Raw genomic sequence first — 16411 nt, 5'->3', positions numbered from 1 at the left:
TAATGAATGAAGTATATAAGTCCATTATAATTTTAAAGAATAAAACAATTCAAATAGAGTAATCCATTAATAGTAATTATTTCAACCTCTACATGCTTTGATCATGATAGTCACCTGCTTCATTTACAAGATTATTACATCGTGTAAATTAAGGTAGTTTGATCATCAGCGCAATTTTAGATTTAGGTTTCAACTTATTTGTACCTTATTTTCAACTTTGAGGATTAATTTTGTTAATAACTTCATGAAGGTAGACGAAAAATAAGAATAAAATTTTCGATATCTGCCTTGGTTTTCGAAATATCGAAAGCTAAATAATTAAGCAAAATTTTCGATAATTTGAAAATTACTCCAGATATCAAAAAATTTTGTTTTTACTTTTCGTCTTATATCGTTAAATTAAGTACATAAATCTCTATCAAAATTAAAATAAAGTAAAGAAAAAAATAGTTTTTTAATTTGTATCCCTACTAACGTGCTCATACATCCTGAATTAGTACCGAATTTTTATGTATTCAATAATTTATTAAGGTTTTAACTTTAATTTAAATAGTTTTTTTTTTTTAATTTTCACCGACTATTTTTATAAAAATCTATTAAAAAATATCACCCATCTACCGTTTTACCATAAAACCAATGCTAAATATGCCTACTTCTGAAGTCATTTATTTATTTAAATAATCGGGAAAACTTCATACAAAAAATCAAGCCTTTTATTTAAAATTGCCTTGGTGTGGCCGTCAGTTTAAAAAAACCTGTTACCGGTCGTTCAGGAGAAAGGATTCCTAGGGGAGGATTTTTATTGCTTAATACGATTTATAATGTTATTCCAAAAAGTGAGCTTTAAAACCTACATGTAGAAGAGAGCTAATTCAAATTCAATCGATAAAGGTGATCCATTGTACATTAGAGTGTAATCCATGACATGTTAGCCTACTACCACGGATAATTTCTTTCTTTTTCTGTTGTTAAATGTAAAAAAAAGATCCTTTAAAAATAATTATTAACTTTATTGATCCCAGGCAGAGTCTCTTCCAGACATAATACGCAAAAAGAAAATTAAGAAAACTTTTACACACAAAAATTAATTTTAAAAAAAAATTAATAATTTTTCTATTTTCACATTTTTTACTCAAAACTTAAAACTTTTTACTCAATGAAAATCCAAATAATCTAGTTATATATTGGAACAAATTTTGTTAATGTCAACATATGAAGATTGGTTCATGTTTTTCGTCTATGAAAAACTTTAAAACGATAATTTTAAAAATAGGGATAGAAGAATTGTTACGAATCATTATATTGCTCAATAACTACTCTATTCTGACTAATGTGAATATTCGTGAATTGTATACGGGGAGACAAAATGTTGAATACAAGGGTGAAAATGATTATTTGTGAATACATTTTACAGTGGAAAGTATATATATTATACGATGAACAATTGTCATATGTGTGTATATGTATAGTGTTCGCAGGAAATGAGAAATTCAAGTGTAAAGAGGACGCGAATGAATGATTTTCAGAAGTAAAATCAGTGCGAATTTATATTGTTTTCAGAATTGTTCCATAACTTTTATTCTAATTCATTGAAATGTATAAAACATTCTCATATTTTCGTGTTGTGTTTACATCTATATATAAAACAGAAAAGTAACATTACGTACTTTCGTACAATTCCGTTTGCCAAAAAATTTCACATTACAGGCGACTTAATTTGGCGAAATACTAGTATAGGTGTACATAAATATCAAAAATATACTTTCATGTAATGCCACGGAGGATTAGCCAAGAGGCAAGCGTTGAGGAAAATAATTCATTTTTATGCAAAAATGCAAAAAATTCAGAAAAAATATATGTAGATTAGTGTTACCCATATGTTAAAAAACCCGTGATTTGAATCCTTGGAGAACGTGTTTCATGCTTTAAATATTGAAATCAATTACTTCATTTTAGAATGTTAAAAACTAGTAAGGCAAACGAAGTTTAAAGCATTAAAATATGTTAACTAAAGGTGTAAATTAATACAAGTCGAAATGCTTAAGATATTTACCTCAAAGATAGGCATTTCTGAGCTCGCCCTAATTTTGTCTGAGCAGTTTTAAATTTTCGAGTTGATTCCTAATATGAGATAAGCCTTAGAGACAAAAAGTGTAATAGAAGAATACTTATTTATAAAAAAATATCAATTTTGTTATTAGAACATCGAAACTCTTAAAACAAGGATCATCCTAGACACTCCGAAAATCATATATTTTAACAAAACACAGTATCGGATTTTTAACTTTTTAGTATCATAAAAAGACAGATTTTTAGGACAGATTTGGAAAAGCTAAAAAGGCATTTGGAAAATAAATGAAATTAGGGCCTTTTAAATTATGACGACAGTCTAACATTTTTATTAGTTTATCAGTTCATCACATAAACATAATTTGATAAAAGTTTTGTCGTCGTTTCGAAATTTTTGATATTTCTCTTGGCAACACTAACAATAATTTAACCTTCAATATTTAACCATGATGTAATCACTTTAGGTAAAAATGTATCACAAATATACAAAAATGATGATGATTTTACAAAAAAAAAAAGTAAAAATAAAATATATAAATATAAAGTATACAAATGTATAGATTCAACAGGCCATATGTTACAACCGCACTGATAAAGGAATAAGAAATAGCTGAAGGTAGAACGAGCACCAAGGCAATTTTAGATTTAGGGTTGAAATTACTTGTGCCTTATTTTCAACTTTGATGATGAATTTTGTTATAACTTTATGAATGTAGACGAAAAATTAAAATAAAATATTTCGATATATGCCTTAGTTTTCGAAATATCGAAAGCTAAATAATTAAACAAAATTTCCAATTTTCGATATTTTGAAAATTACTCCAAATATCGAAAAATATTATTCTTACTTTTCGTATTATATTGTCAAGTTATGGCATATACCATTTGAAAAAAAGATCGAGAGGTGTCGTGGGACACCCGGTAGAAACTATATTCCTTTCGTACCTTGGTACATTATAAATGTAGCGCATATTTTTTTATTTACATGATATTTTTCTGGAAATTTAAAGTATTAATTTCTTTAAAGTAAAATACTTGTTTGATTCTTTAAGAAATTTAATTTTATAGCTACTTTTAGCTTTTACCGTATGAAATAATTATAATAATAGTTTAGACATAAAGAGACATACTTCTGATTTAGTAGTCAACCCATTATTTGCGTACATTGTACTTACTTTAAACTGTCTCTGTTTTCTTTAACTTCTGATAACTTTCACAACTCAGTTTGTTTAACCTGAATCGATTGAGAGTTTTAGTTGCCTATGTAATCTAGATATCGATTTTTGGTATCTGTTGCAGTTTTTTTGGTATTACCTATCAACCAGCAAACAAACATCGTGCGATAAGGAACATACTTCCAAAAAATTAATGTTTTAAATGCAGCTTAAGAAAATGCTCATAACGCCAGTAGCTGATGAGTTATAAGATATTCATTATCAAACTTCTTAGCGCGGCTCCAGCATATCACTATTCTGTGTAAATATATCCACATTATATAAATGGCATATACCAAGCACTCACTCAGTCACTATACATGTATGAGTATGACGATGATATAGAAGGGATAGAAGCAATATGTGTAATGGATTTGTTTGTAACGGGGGTGGATATGCATGAAAGGTGGTGCAATAACAACCACAATGAGACGGTCGTATTATATCTGTATCATTGATCGTGATTTATTACTAGTAATCACAATTGTTTATGTAGGTATGCGTTTATACAAGATTTTTATTTATATGTATGGAGTGTTATTTTTTTAACAAGTCACCTTGTATGTAAACTCATCTGATTTTATTTATTTAATTACAATTCTGAATTAAGTAATCTAATAAACGAAATTCGCGGTACAATGCGGATTTATGGCAAGAAAAACTTATCCTGAATACGGCGTGTTACAATCGGTTGAGGCAAAAGATATATCCGTGTTTTTCAGAGCGCAAGTGGGGTTTTTCCGACGAATAACCATTAACTTATTCTTAACTTCTTCGCTAAAAATATGCGTTAGAAAGTTTCTAGATTACAAAAAATCACGCCAAATAGTACTCGGGGGAACAAATATGGTCAAAAAATGAAATTGACAAAATTTAGAAAAACCACAACGCACTTGAAACATAGCTAATATCACTCTCTATTAAATTACCTTTCAAGCTAAACAAAAAAATCAAAATCGGTTCATCCGTTTAGGCGCTACGATGCGATGCCACAGACAGAGACACACACATAGCGGTCAAACTTATAACACCCTTTTTTTTAAGTTCGGGTGTTTAAAATTAAGCTATAAATAATAGTCTGAGGATTGTGAAAAATTCCCGATTTTCGTTAAAAAAGAACGTTTTTACTTTTTTGCGGTCGAAATGTCTACTTTGGAACAAACTATGAAGATATTAAATTTCTACAAATGATGTAAACTGACCGAGTTACATGCATTAAAAATAACAAAATGGCTTGTTTGTAATAGTTTTCGGCTTAAAGAGAGATATATCTTTAAAACTTAAAACCTTAGCTCTTAAGTTAGAAAGTATTGCTTCGAAAAAGATAATCTACTCCTTATCCAAAGAAAGCGTAGATGATCTTTTTAGACATATTATTTTGTGCTTTAAAACGATCTACTTATTTTAAAGAACAGTATATCAATCAAATCTAAAAAAGAAACTCTTTTTGTCTCTTTCAATGCATGTAGTTCGGATGTTATTATCTGAATATGATCCACAGGAAAAAGTTGTATTTTTTTGTATTTATAGAAATTGAATCTCTTGATACTTTGGCATAAAATATATATTTCAAAATATATAAAGAAAGCCATTCTTAAAATGGGGAAATTTACACAAACTTTAAACTGGTATAATTCGAGTAATTATTGACCGATTGGGTTAATCTGGTTAATATTTGACGTGTTTTCAAAAATTTCCTATAATGTATTATTAGCGAAAATCAAAAATTTTTAATCCCTATCGAATATCTCTCTTATATCCTTAAAATCCGGGATTTCTTAGGTTCTTCGTTACACTCCGTATCCAAGGTAAGTTTTTATTTGCCTAGGCGTTTATTGTTTTAGTTGTCTTCACGTGAACGTCAAGGTCAAAATCCTATAAAGGACATAATTAAGGAAGAAAAAAAAATTTTAAGAAGAAAATGAAATAATTGGGTTTGAAGACGAACATGATGAAGACGATTATGACTAAAATTTTTTTTTATTATTGCCAATTAAGAGGTACTTTTGCATCTAAATAGTCTTTGAATCAATTTTAAGCATAAAAATCCCTTCATTATCTTTGTCCAGAAAGGTATAAATACTCCACTACGTGGCGCTTCAAGCGACCACGTGTATCATTTTGTAATTTTGCTTAATGAACATAATATAACTGACTGGTAACATTTATACCAAATGGCTAGGTGGAATAAAAAAATTAAGCATATACGCAAAGATTTAAATTTGCAGATGTGATCTATAAAATATTTATAAAAATTTTTTATACAAAAGTTTATAGCATTATATATATACAACATAATATCATCAGTTGGATAATAAGCTCTTTCCCATCACATACAGCACCTAAAAAAATGCCACAAATGTCGTCACATTGTCGGCATTTACACTTATCATGAATATACATTTATCATATACATTTTTTGTGATGTTAAACGTCTTTTAGATGAACACATGTGAAGACAGACCATTCTGTACTTACTCGTACATAACAACAAAAAATACTATTTTTATATGTTTGAGAATATATGTATTTTAGGTAACTTTTGTATTTAGCAGTGACGGTGTATAAGTAAATGGTAAGATAAGCTAAGAGGATCTTCATAAATAATGTTCTTTAAAGAGCACCTACTATAGATCCCCCCTTTTTTTTTAATTAAAACTAAAAAATAACTCTCATTTTTACCTATCCCGGCTATAAGGCCATATTTAACCCAGATTTTTTAGATTAGGGCATGTTATGTCACCAGGGCAATAAAGTTGGTGGGGGCTCTGGCACTACTTCATGGTGGGACCTTGTCAATCATCAGAATCAATCATCAGAATCATATAGTGTATGTTCTGGATACAGAAATTTATGGAATTTCATTGAAGCAAACACATCAATAACATTTTGGAAAGACAAATCACGAGCAATATCAATTTCAGTGCTCTGGATCATTGTGCTGGTAAGATGGTTCTATCCCTTACGTATAGGTATTCTGTTTTTGATCGCTTTCCTCTTGGAGAATGACCTCTCCCCATTGCAATTTTATACCATTAAATATTATGTTATGTTTTCCATTAAATATTACCCAAAAAATAAATTCCCCATCAGATTATCCGATTCGCCATTCAAAAAGCTTTTCCAATTCAGAGAGTTGAAATAATTCATGCCCAAGACTAAACTCTTCTTCTTCTGGTTCAAAATTATTAGGATTTTTTTCTTTTCGAAAGCTAATATAATAATAATAATAATAATGGAATTTAACCTCCGTTTCTCTGACATATACGCCCGATAACGTCCCTAGAGGCCTCCCACATCATTATTTGTTAATCTTTATTTATTTAACTACATACATATTTACAATTATATTTTGATGTGGGTGGATTCGGTTACTTCATTCTTATCCAGCGACGACATTTTGACCAATTCTGCACCCCCATTAACTCGAACGAGCAACCTCCCACTCAGTAGCCAAATGGTCAAAGACTAACTCCTTAGATCGCTCGACCACTGAGCCAGTTAAAATTTAGATTTCTTCGAGTCGGATATGAAAAATCGACATCTGGATTGCCATTGATTTTAGTGTCTTAAGTCCACTACTGTACCAACGGCGCTACTGATGGTAGTCGAAAGCTAATATTTCTTACTTTTACGGTCTCTTCCATAACTATCTCTAAAGCTAATATTTCTTAACTTATACGCCACAGAATTTTATTTTATTTTTTAGTTTTGTTTATATATGTTATTAAAATATGTTTGCATGCATACCATACCTATATAGTTCTTTTACCGGTGGCGCTTTAAACTAAAAGGTTTACATATTAAAAATAAAAAAAACCAAGCTTGTGTGTTTAAGCTGTCAATGCTCCGCCCTCATCAGCTACACAAAATGTGTATATTCCTATACACATAATACTAAATATACGTATGTAAAGGTATATAAATATATACACAGGTTTTAATGTTCCCTGCGCGTTCGGCTGCCTACCAGTGTTCTATCACTTCGATATAAATTTTGATGTATTCGTATTGAAAGATATAATATATACAAAAAAAAGTATACATATAGATTTTATTTGTATGTATAAACAAAACCATTTACATTTACAATATTTATAAATTATATTAAAAATGAAAAATCATCAAAATTTATGTAGGTTTAAATACGATGTTGGTGATGAAGTTGAAATCGATCAATCACATTAATGTCTAGTTACGGATATGTACGAGCTCGGGTCATTTTGAATAAAAGGCTTTTTTTATATTAAGTTGGACTAAGTCTAAATCAATTCTGAAAATTTTAGGGGGAGGGGATGCCCTTTTATTTCAATAAATAAATGACTTCGAAAGTAGGCATATTTAACATTGGTCTTATGGGAAAACGGTAGATGGATGATTAACTAGATTATCTTAGACAAAATCAACCTCGGAATCTAACGGAATAAGCTAATTTTTTGTACAAATCTTTGTATTGATACTACAAATGTTGTCTCAAAAGTCACAAATTAACACGCGTCCGCGTCGTTAGATATTCAAGGTCTCGAAAATTAGTTTTTTTTTTTAAATATCTCGTTTATTTTGCCTTCAATCATATTTCTTATAAAAGTTGTAGAAAATATAATTTTCTACAAATTTTGCCTGAAATTTTTTTTATACGTTGAACCGTTTTTAAAATAGTGGAAGCGGGAGATGGAGCGCGATGATTGGAGTATGATATGTTTTGATAGATTTTTAAAAATCTAGTCGGTGAAAATTCAAAAAAAACTATTTAAATTAAAGTTAAAACCTTAATAAATTTTTGAAAAAAAAAAACCGAATATAACTGCATAGATTTGCATCTTGAATACTGGAATTGATCGGAAAAATGACGTTCACAATTGTAAAAATTGTTTGCTCATGTTATTAGTCCATTTCCGGTTGTCATTTTAGGATGTAAAAAGTGAGTTGGAGTTCATAAATGAGCAACATAGGTCAATTGAGTCTTGAGTTGGGAGAGCCTACCTTGTAAGCCATTAGAGATAGAACAAAAGTTTATGTATAAAAAAAGTTCTTTATAAAAAAATAAACAACTTTTGCATGAAACATTTTTTCGTTAACATCGCTGTTTTCCCTGGAGGCGCAAATTAACACAAAAATCTGTTGTCTATTTTCTTCTAAACTATAAGAGTGATGGGAAAATAAAAGTATGCAGGTAGCTTCAACTAATGGTCTTGTCAAAGATTCTCGAAAAACGAAAAAACTTCTACAAAATAAATTTTCGAAATTGTGGATCAAATGGCCGTTAAAAAGCCGCCATAATTGCGTTGGTTTTACAAAATTTATATAGAGTTTTTTAACAATTAAATCAGTCAATTGTTTGTTTTCAGTTGTTTTTTAGTCATTTTATCTAATTTATTCAATCAGTATTATCAAAGACTTATACTATTTAACCAGAGAAGAAGTCGTAAAAGCAACCATGTGCCACTACCACCATCTTTAGCGTTTAGTACACTCTGTACAAAAGTATATAATATGTAAGTAATTTATGATTATTGATTTCGACATGTTTAAAACAACAAAATAAAAACAAAACTAAAAAAAAAACATAGAGGGTTGTAACTAAGTGGTTTACTTTGGCGTTATATATAATCACACTTTTTTTTTAACAAAAATTTAATGCATTTATGTACTTTTTAAATTAAATTTATTTTGTTTTGAAAAATTATTTTATTTATGTTATAGTTACTTAACAATATATCCTTCCGGTTCAATTTTAATAACTATTACTAAAGTACTAAAATGTTGTTTGAACATCTATATTAAAATATTTGGTTCATATCTATCTATATAAATTGTATCGACATATGAACGTTCTAAACATTAGCAATTAATATTAAGAGTAAAACAAGTGAAAACAACAACTAATTGAGTTAATTGTTAAAATACCATGCATAGACAGTGTTGATGTCGCAATCATGTTAACAACACACACTCACATAACTGATATTCTCATATAACATACTTTAAAACTTGCACCAAATTTGCGCCATCGCGGGCAAACAATTAGTTAACAATTTTCACAATTGAGCTATGTTGCTCATTTACGAATTCGACCTCATTTTTTTTCGTTTTTGAGCTACCGTGTTCACAGTCAGGCGGACAGATGATCAGACAGGCAGATGGACAGACTGGCAACCGATTGAACAACCGAAAATGAGCTAATTAGATGATTATATGAACACCTGTACCAAATATTGTTCGTTGTATCAATAAATTTTAAGCGTTACAAACTTGGGACTAAACATAGTATACCTTGATATATTCATGTATACATGGTATAATAAGACATGTATCTAAGAAATTACATAATTTTTGTAATGTCCTCCCTATTTATAGGAATACTAGATGTTCCAATTTTTGAGCTCGGAGTTAAATGTGAAAAAATACAGCTACAAATATTTAATATACAGATGGGTCATTTTAATTTATAATGGCTAATAGCTCGTCTTTTTGTTAATTAATCAAAAAATGACTTCAACAAAAGTTGCAGAGTTTTATGGGCAGAGTTGCAGAGTTGATTCTCATACAAAAACTAACATTTTCATTTAAATCATTTTTTCGAAAATTGTCAGTTTTCGGAGGAAATGCGCCTTTTAAAATATATCATTATTGTATTTAATCGAAAGAAAACACACTAACTACGGAAAAATGCTTTAGAAAAAAGTTGCCAAGAGAGGACATTCGCCAGTGTCCATGATATTGACGTACAATTATCGATAAACTTTAAGCGTATTTTCTTGTTAGTAAGAGTAAAAATTGTTAGTTTTTATGAGAATCAACTTTCTAATTTAAAGTTTTATTGTTTCTCTTACCATTTAGAATCTAAATTGACTATTAATGAAATCTGCCCCCCATCAAACTCTGCAAGTTTTGTTTAGGCTAGTTTTTGATTAGTTAACTACAAAAGGAGCTATTAGCCATTAAGGATTAAAATGACTCACTCTGTTTGCATGGAAAAAAAACTATATAGGAAATTATGCCCTGCTCATTTCAAAATATACAAAAGACTTTTGGACATGGTAAATATGCATTATCCTAGGATATGTATGCTTTATGGAATACTAGATAGAACATAATTTACTTTAACTATCAATAAAATAAATATTTAGAAAAAAGGTTTTTTTCTGAGCTCTCCTAAGGAAAACATAAGTAAATAAAATTCTTTTTATAGTATTTAAGAAAAAATAATAATATTGACTGTATTTTCATCTTATTTAGGTGTGTTATTTTTTCCGATGCGATGGTTGTTAAAAATATGACTCTTTACTAGTCTTTCTTCAGGAGCCTCTTAGTGCTAAGTGCTTGTGTTAATCTCCCCAATACATGTCATATTATGTATATGTTAGTGTGGTACACTGTCGTACCTTGCATCACAATTTATGTTGATATTATTTTTAAAATCATTTTTATAACAATGAAATTAGCGCTTCTTTATGGCACCATTATTCTTACCAACTATATAGAAAATTTAGGTATTAAACGACTTTCGATGAATGGCCAATTTTATATGGCCAATTTTAGTTATAACGTACACTTTCTTTCATTAAATACTTACCTCCCTAATATCATTGATCAATAGTACCGTACTTTGTTTTGACACAGGACTTTGAATCAATTCGACTGTATTTTTTTAAAATAAAATAAAAAATAAAATATTCTCCAAACAGTGATATAAAAACAATGCGATTTAAAACAACAAACCACAATAGTCATTGTAAATAATCAGTAAAATATTTTTGCATTGAAATTTGCATCTTTTTATACCATGCATATATGTAATATGCAAGGTATACTAAGTTTAGTCCCAAATTTGTAACGCTTAAAAATATTAATTTTAGGAACAAAATTTTGGTATAGGTGTTCATAAAATCACCTAATTAGTCCATTTTCAGTTGTCTGTCCGTCTGTCTGCCAACACGATAACTCAAAAACGAAAAAAGATATCAAGCTACATTTGCATTTCAACACATAATAGCATCGTTGGTTTAGTGGTAGAATGCTCGCCTGCCACGCAGGCGGCTCGGGCTCGATTCCCGGACGATGCATAATTTTTTTTAAATGGATTAGAAACTTATGGTCAGCGCCAAAGGCGGAATCATTTTATCAATGGGCGGAATTTCCAATAATAATGTGTGGGTTCTTCGATAGAGAGAAGGAGTGGCTTGTTCGACCATGAGACGTACCCAACTCTTGACTATCCAGCCCGGTTTCCTAAATCAGATAGCGTAGTTTATCTTCCTCTGTAAGATTATTTAAGTTGGAATATTCTATTTCCACGCTAACATTATTTGGCGAGGGTGCGCAACTTTTTATACCATGCATATATGTAATATGCAAGGTATACTAAGTTTAGTCCCAAGTTTGTAACGCTTAAAAATATTGATGCTATGAACAAAATTTTGGTTTAGGTGTTCATAAAATTACCTAATTAGTCCATTTCCGGTTGTCCATCCGTCCGTCTGTGGGCACGACAACTCAAAAACGAAAAAAGATATCAAGCTGAAATTTTTACAGCGTCCTCAGGACGTAAAAATTGAGGTCAAGTTCGTAAATGAGCAACATAAGTCAATTGGGTCTTGACCTATGGGTCCGTAGGATCCATCTTGTAAACCGTTATAGATAGAACAAAAGTTTAAATGTAAAAAATCTTCCTTATAAAAAATAAACAACTTTTGCTTAAAACATTTTTTCGTAAACATCACTGTTTACCCGTGAGGGCGCAAATTAGGCGTAAATTGTATAGTATGTATTATTATATGGGGATATCAGTTTAGTATGTGTGACATGTACGTATGTGTAATGTGGTAGAGTAATCAACATTATCTATGCATGATATTTCAACAATGTACTCAGTCAATTGTTTGTTTTCACTTGTTTTTTATTTCTATTCTAGTTAAAAACATTAGGACAGTTATTCTTTCAGTTGCTTGCTTTATGGTATATTATATTTACTGATTTAAGTTAGGAGTAAGTCGTAGAAACTCTTTTTTGTTACGACAAGTTTGATCCATTATATCTCTTTTGATTCAAAGATGCTCCAGGTGTCTTACAGCTTTAATAAACTTACGATATTTCTGGGCAACACTTCATTTATTTCACTGGAGTGAAAAGTTCATAAAAAAAAAGGGGTGCGATACATTTACAAAGAATGTGTATCTCGGTTTCCTCCTCTTCATGCTAATGTCGCCATTTTCGTTCAAATCAATTCCCGAGTGTCCGGGCACACAACCCAGACTTTGTTCTGTCCATTTCAGGCAAATTTAGCGCTTTAAGCTTAGCTTGACTGTGATACAATATAAATTGTTTTATTCTTGTGGATCAGCTAAATGTTTTCGATTACACATTTGTTTATAGCATACACAATAGGGTATTCCACTATTTTTGAAAAAGTATTTCAAAATGTTGATTTTGCTAATAAAAAGCCACCAAAAATTTATTTCGGAAAAATACACACGCTTTCTTGCCAAAAACTTAAACTGTAAAAAACGCGGGCATCCAATTTGATGACGTAATATGGGTATCACTATACGAAATAACACAAATAAATTTGACAGATATATTCATAGACATCTGATTATAATAAATATAAATACTTATTATCTATGTATACATTATATCCAGCTCTCTACACTGAACTAACTGATGGTCTATGACTCATACCGCTATGACATCACAGCAGGGCTTACCCGCTTTTTAGGTCACGTGATATACAGTTTAAAAATTACGATTTTTAATTTTAATATTTTAAAAGAAAAACATGCTTTTATGACTCGAAATCAGAGTATATTTTTACATAAATTTTAACTTTTTTCAAATTTCATGATTTACTTTTGACTAACGATAATACCCTATTCAGCATAGGTGCCTGTTCTCGGTCGCTGAGACATTATTCCTAAACCTACTTCCATTTCGGTTTTAAAACCGTTCATGTTAACCGTCAAAAGGGGATCTCTTTCTGATAAGTAAGCCTCTTTGTTGCTGTCACACTGACAGCAATACCTTTCAAGATATTGATAAGAGTGTTCTATGGTACAACAGTTAATGCTACCTATGTATTCATTCCCCTAATATGCTTTATAAAGTATCCCTAATAAGACGAAATGAAAAGCATATATCATATCTATAATATCTCTTTGATAGTAACTTTTCCCTTTATTTTGTGTAATATACAGTTAGCTCTATCTAGCTTTATAGTTCCATTCCATTCATTCACCACTCCATCCATGTTTTCAACAAATTTTACTTAATGTTTTCTTGAAATCTTGTAATACTCATAATAAACTTTATTTGTACTAATAAAATAAAAATGTTTCATACAGGATTTAGTTGAATTGAATAATACATACACAACGTTATAAGGTGTTTGGGGACTATATACTAAATATTATTTTTTTTTTTAAAAAGCTCAAGAGAAGAGTTTCATCTATGGTCATATTTTCCCCGCATTATACAGGGTTGTCCAATAAAATTGTCACAATCAAAAATTTTCATTTTTATATTATAAAAAACGAATATTATTTAAGAGAAATCTATGTTTATTTCATTGTAAGAGGAAGGTATGCCGTTAATAATTTAAAACGATATCAGCCAAATGTCAGCTGTATGTCTTCGATAACTTCATGAATTCCAATTTTAAGACCTTGAATTTCACGTGGCTCCAAAGGAAAAAGTCTATAGGTGTTAAATCAAAAAATTTCGGTGGCTAATTGTGATCACCTATTCGAGGAGTTACATGATAAAAATATTGTTCAAAGATCTTATAAGCAGAATCACCTAACGGGTTTTCCAATAAGAAGTTTCATACTGAAAATGGAACGATACACGCTCAACAACACATTGAAATTGTTAAAATTCACTACAAAAATGCTTTACTTAAAAAATCGATACAAAAACGTTTATGGCCGGAATTGGAAGATATTGATGTGGACGGCGTTTATTTTTAACAAGACGGCGCTACGTGCCATACAAGCAACGAAATCAACGCAATTTTGCCAGAAAAGTTTCCTAAAATCCATGCATCGCTAAAAACCGCTAAAATCCATGATATTTTGAAATAAACAAGAGAAAGAAAAAGCTGGAAAGTTGACACTATCAAAAGGCAACTCCTTGACTTAAACCGAATGGGATTGTCTGAATTGGACGAAAACTGCGGTCCTTGCTGTTATGAATTCAAAACTAGCCGTAACACTATTAAATATCTAGTACAGAATGATATTTATTAACTATTATGGCAGGATGATATTATTATCATTATATATTCTCTTTTTTTTTTCCAAGGAGAAAAATAAAATTGTTATGTAATATTTTAAATAAAGTTCTATTTATATAACAATTAAGAGGAAATTAGATATTTTAAGAATATAATAGTTTTGAATCGGAAAAGAAAATTATAATCGATATGTTATAAATAATCCTATTATTACAGTTGGAAAATACACAATTATTTAAAAATGGTTATAGTTCAGTGTAAAATTACACTAGTGTGTTAAAAAAACTATGTGTTTAAAAATTTAAACTCAGTATCTCGAATTGCTAAGAAATGGAGTTGATTTTCACGCTCCATATTTCAAGACTGTGTAGACGTATCGAAATTTCAGTCAGATTGTAAAATTCAAGTTCCGCGCAACTTACAAATCAGAGCAAAAGCTCCGACACCAGTTTTGCATCCACCAAAATGGAGTCAAGCCCGGCATTTCATAAAAGGTTTATTACTACATTAATTCCTGAACAGTTATTTTTAAAAGTTTTGGTTTGGATTTGTCTTGAGCAGAAAACCACTTGCTTATAAAGAAGTTTTCAAGTTGTAGAAAATTCCAAAATAGTTTTAGTAATAAATTATGTATTAATTTTGATATAGAAATTATTTCGTCTTAACTATTTTTAATAAATAACGCCACCTTATCCTAGTCTAAGAATTATGTAAAGTTTAATCAAAAATTATCAAAAGATATTATATGTCATGTCATCTTTAATTATTATACTTACTATTTCCGTATAGAATAGATGATTTGAATACATTTTTAAGAATTTGAAATTACAATACGCAAACAAAAATTTAAAAGGTAGAAAAAAATTGTTGTAGAATGATTTCCCGTGAACTTCCGAATTATAAATCTATATTTCAAAATGCCATTTAATTTTTTTGTATCGAACCGTTTTCAATACTTAGTTTTTCGCGTGAAATTCGGAACTCTCTATACAATAACAAAAAAAAAATTTTTAAGTTTAGGATTTGTTTATCAAAATAACAATATTTTAAAACTTTGGAATTTATAAATTAATTTTCTAGAAAAAAAAAAATTTTTTAAAAACCGAGAGGTGTAGTTTTTTGGTGGCTATCTTGAAGGTTTAGTGAAATAAATTTCTTTTAATTTTTTTTCTGTCTCGATACGTTTTGCATTTCTGTGTGTTGATAATTTTAGATTTAATTTTTTTTTTCCCAATATATACTTACATTATTCACAATTTGTTTGATCAGGATGTTTTAATATGACATAACATAATTTCCTTTTTCTTTAAATTATCTCTATTATGTTTAACTTCTGATAACTCACAACTCATTTTTTTGAATGAAAAAACATTTGGACAAACTTTTGGACAAAATATCTGATTGACAGATTGTAAAATATTTTTGCATATTCTCAAAACTCATGGCAAAGTTGAATCGATAAAAAGCTTAGTTTTCTAGGAAACCTACATGTCGGATTTTGGAGTCATTTTGATTTGTTGCACATCTTTTGGTTTTACCTCCCAACCAGCAAACAAAACGTGCGAAAAGGAACTCAAATATCCAAAGTAGAGTAGTAGTCCTTAACACGATCAAACGAAATTTGTGGCCAAAAATATCACTTAAACGTACCCAGTCCATATACATTTAGTTTAAAAATGTTACCTAATTAAGATAACCTAAGTGGAAATTTTGGCAGTTGCTGAGCCCACACCGTTATAACGAACGTTCTTGTTCGACATTATCACTGTCAAGATTACGTCAAATAATCTGTGAGAGTACATTATTTCTCATGGTGCATCCCTTATAAAGCGAATTTCAAAAAATTACTATTAGTAAGTTATTATTTTAATCAGAAGGTTTTTTTTGTAAATTTTTC

General features: G+C 29.7%; 1 protein-coding gene across 1 annotated transcript in view; it reads right to left on the bottom strand.

Moving 5' to 3' along the window:
• Window positions 1-878: 878 nt before the first annotated feature.
• Window positions 879-16411, bottom strand: part of LOC123297786 (S phase cyclin A-associated protein in the endoplasmic reticulum) — a 101473-nt gene continuing 85940 nt past the window's right edge. Inside the window, exon 13 of the mRNA XM_044879569.1 lies at window positions 879-962. Coding sequence (XP_044735504.1) covers window positions 879-962 — 84 coding nt within the window. The remainder of the gene's footprint in view (window positions 963-16411) is intronic.

This window comes from Chrysoperla carnea, chromosome 4 (assembly GCF_905475395.1).
Source record: "Chrysoperla carnea chromosome 4, inChrCarn1.1, whole genome shotgun sequence".
Classification (NCBI taxonomy): Eukaryota; Metazoa; Arthropoda; class Insecta; order Neuroptera; family Chrysopidae; genus Chrysoperla; species Chrysoperla carnea.
Note: the sequence above shows the minus strand (reverse complement) of the source record. Positions and strands in the feature narration are given on the sequence as shown.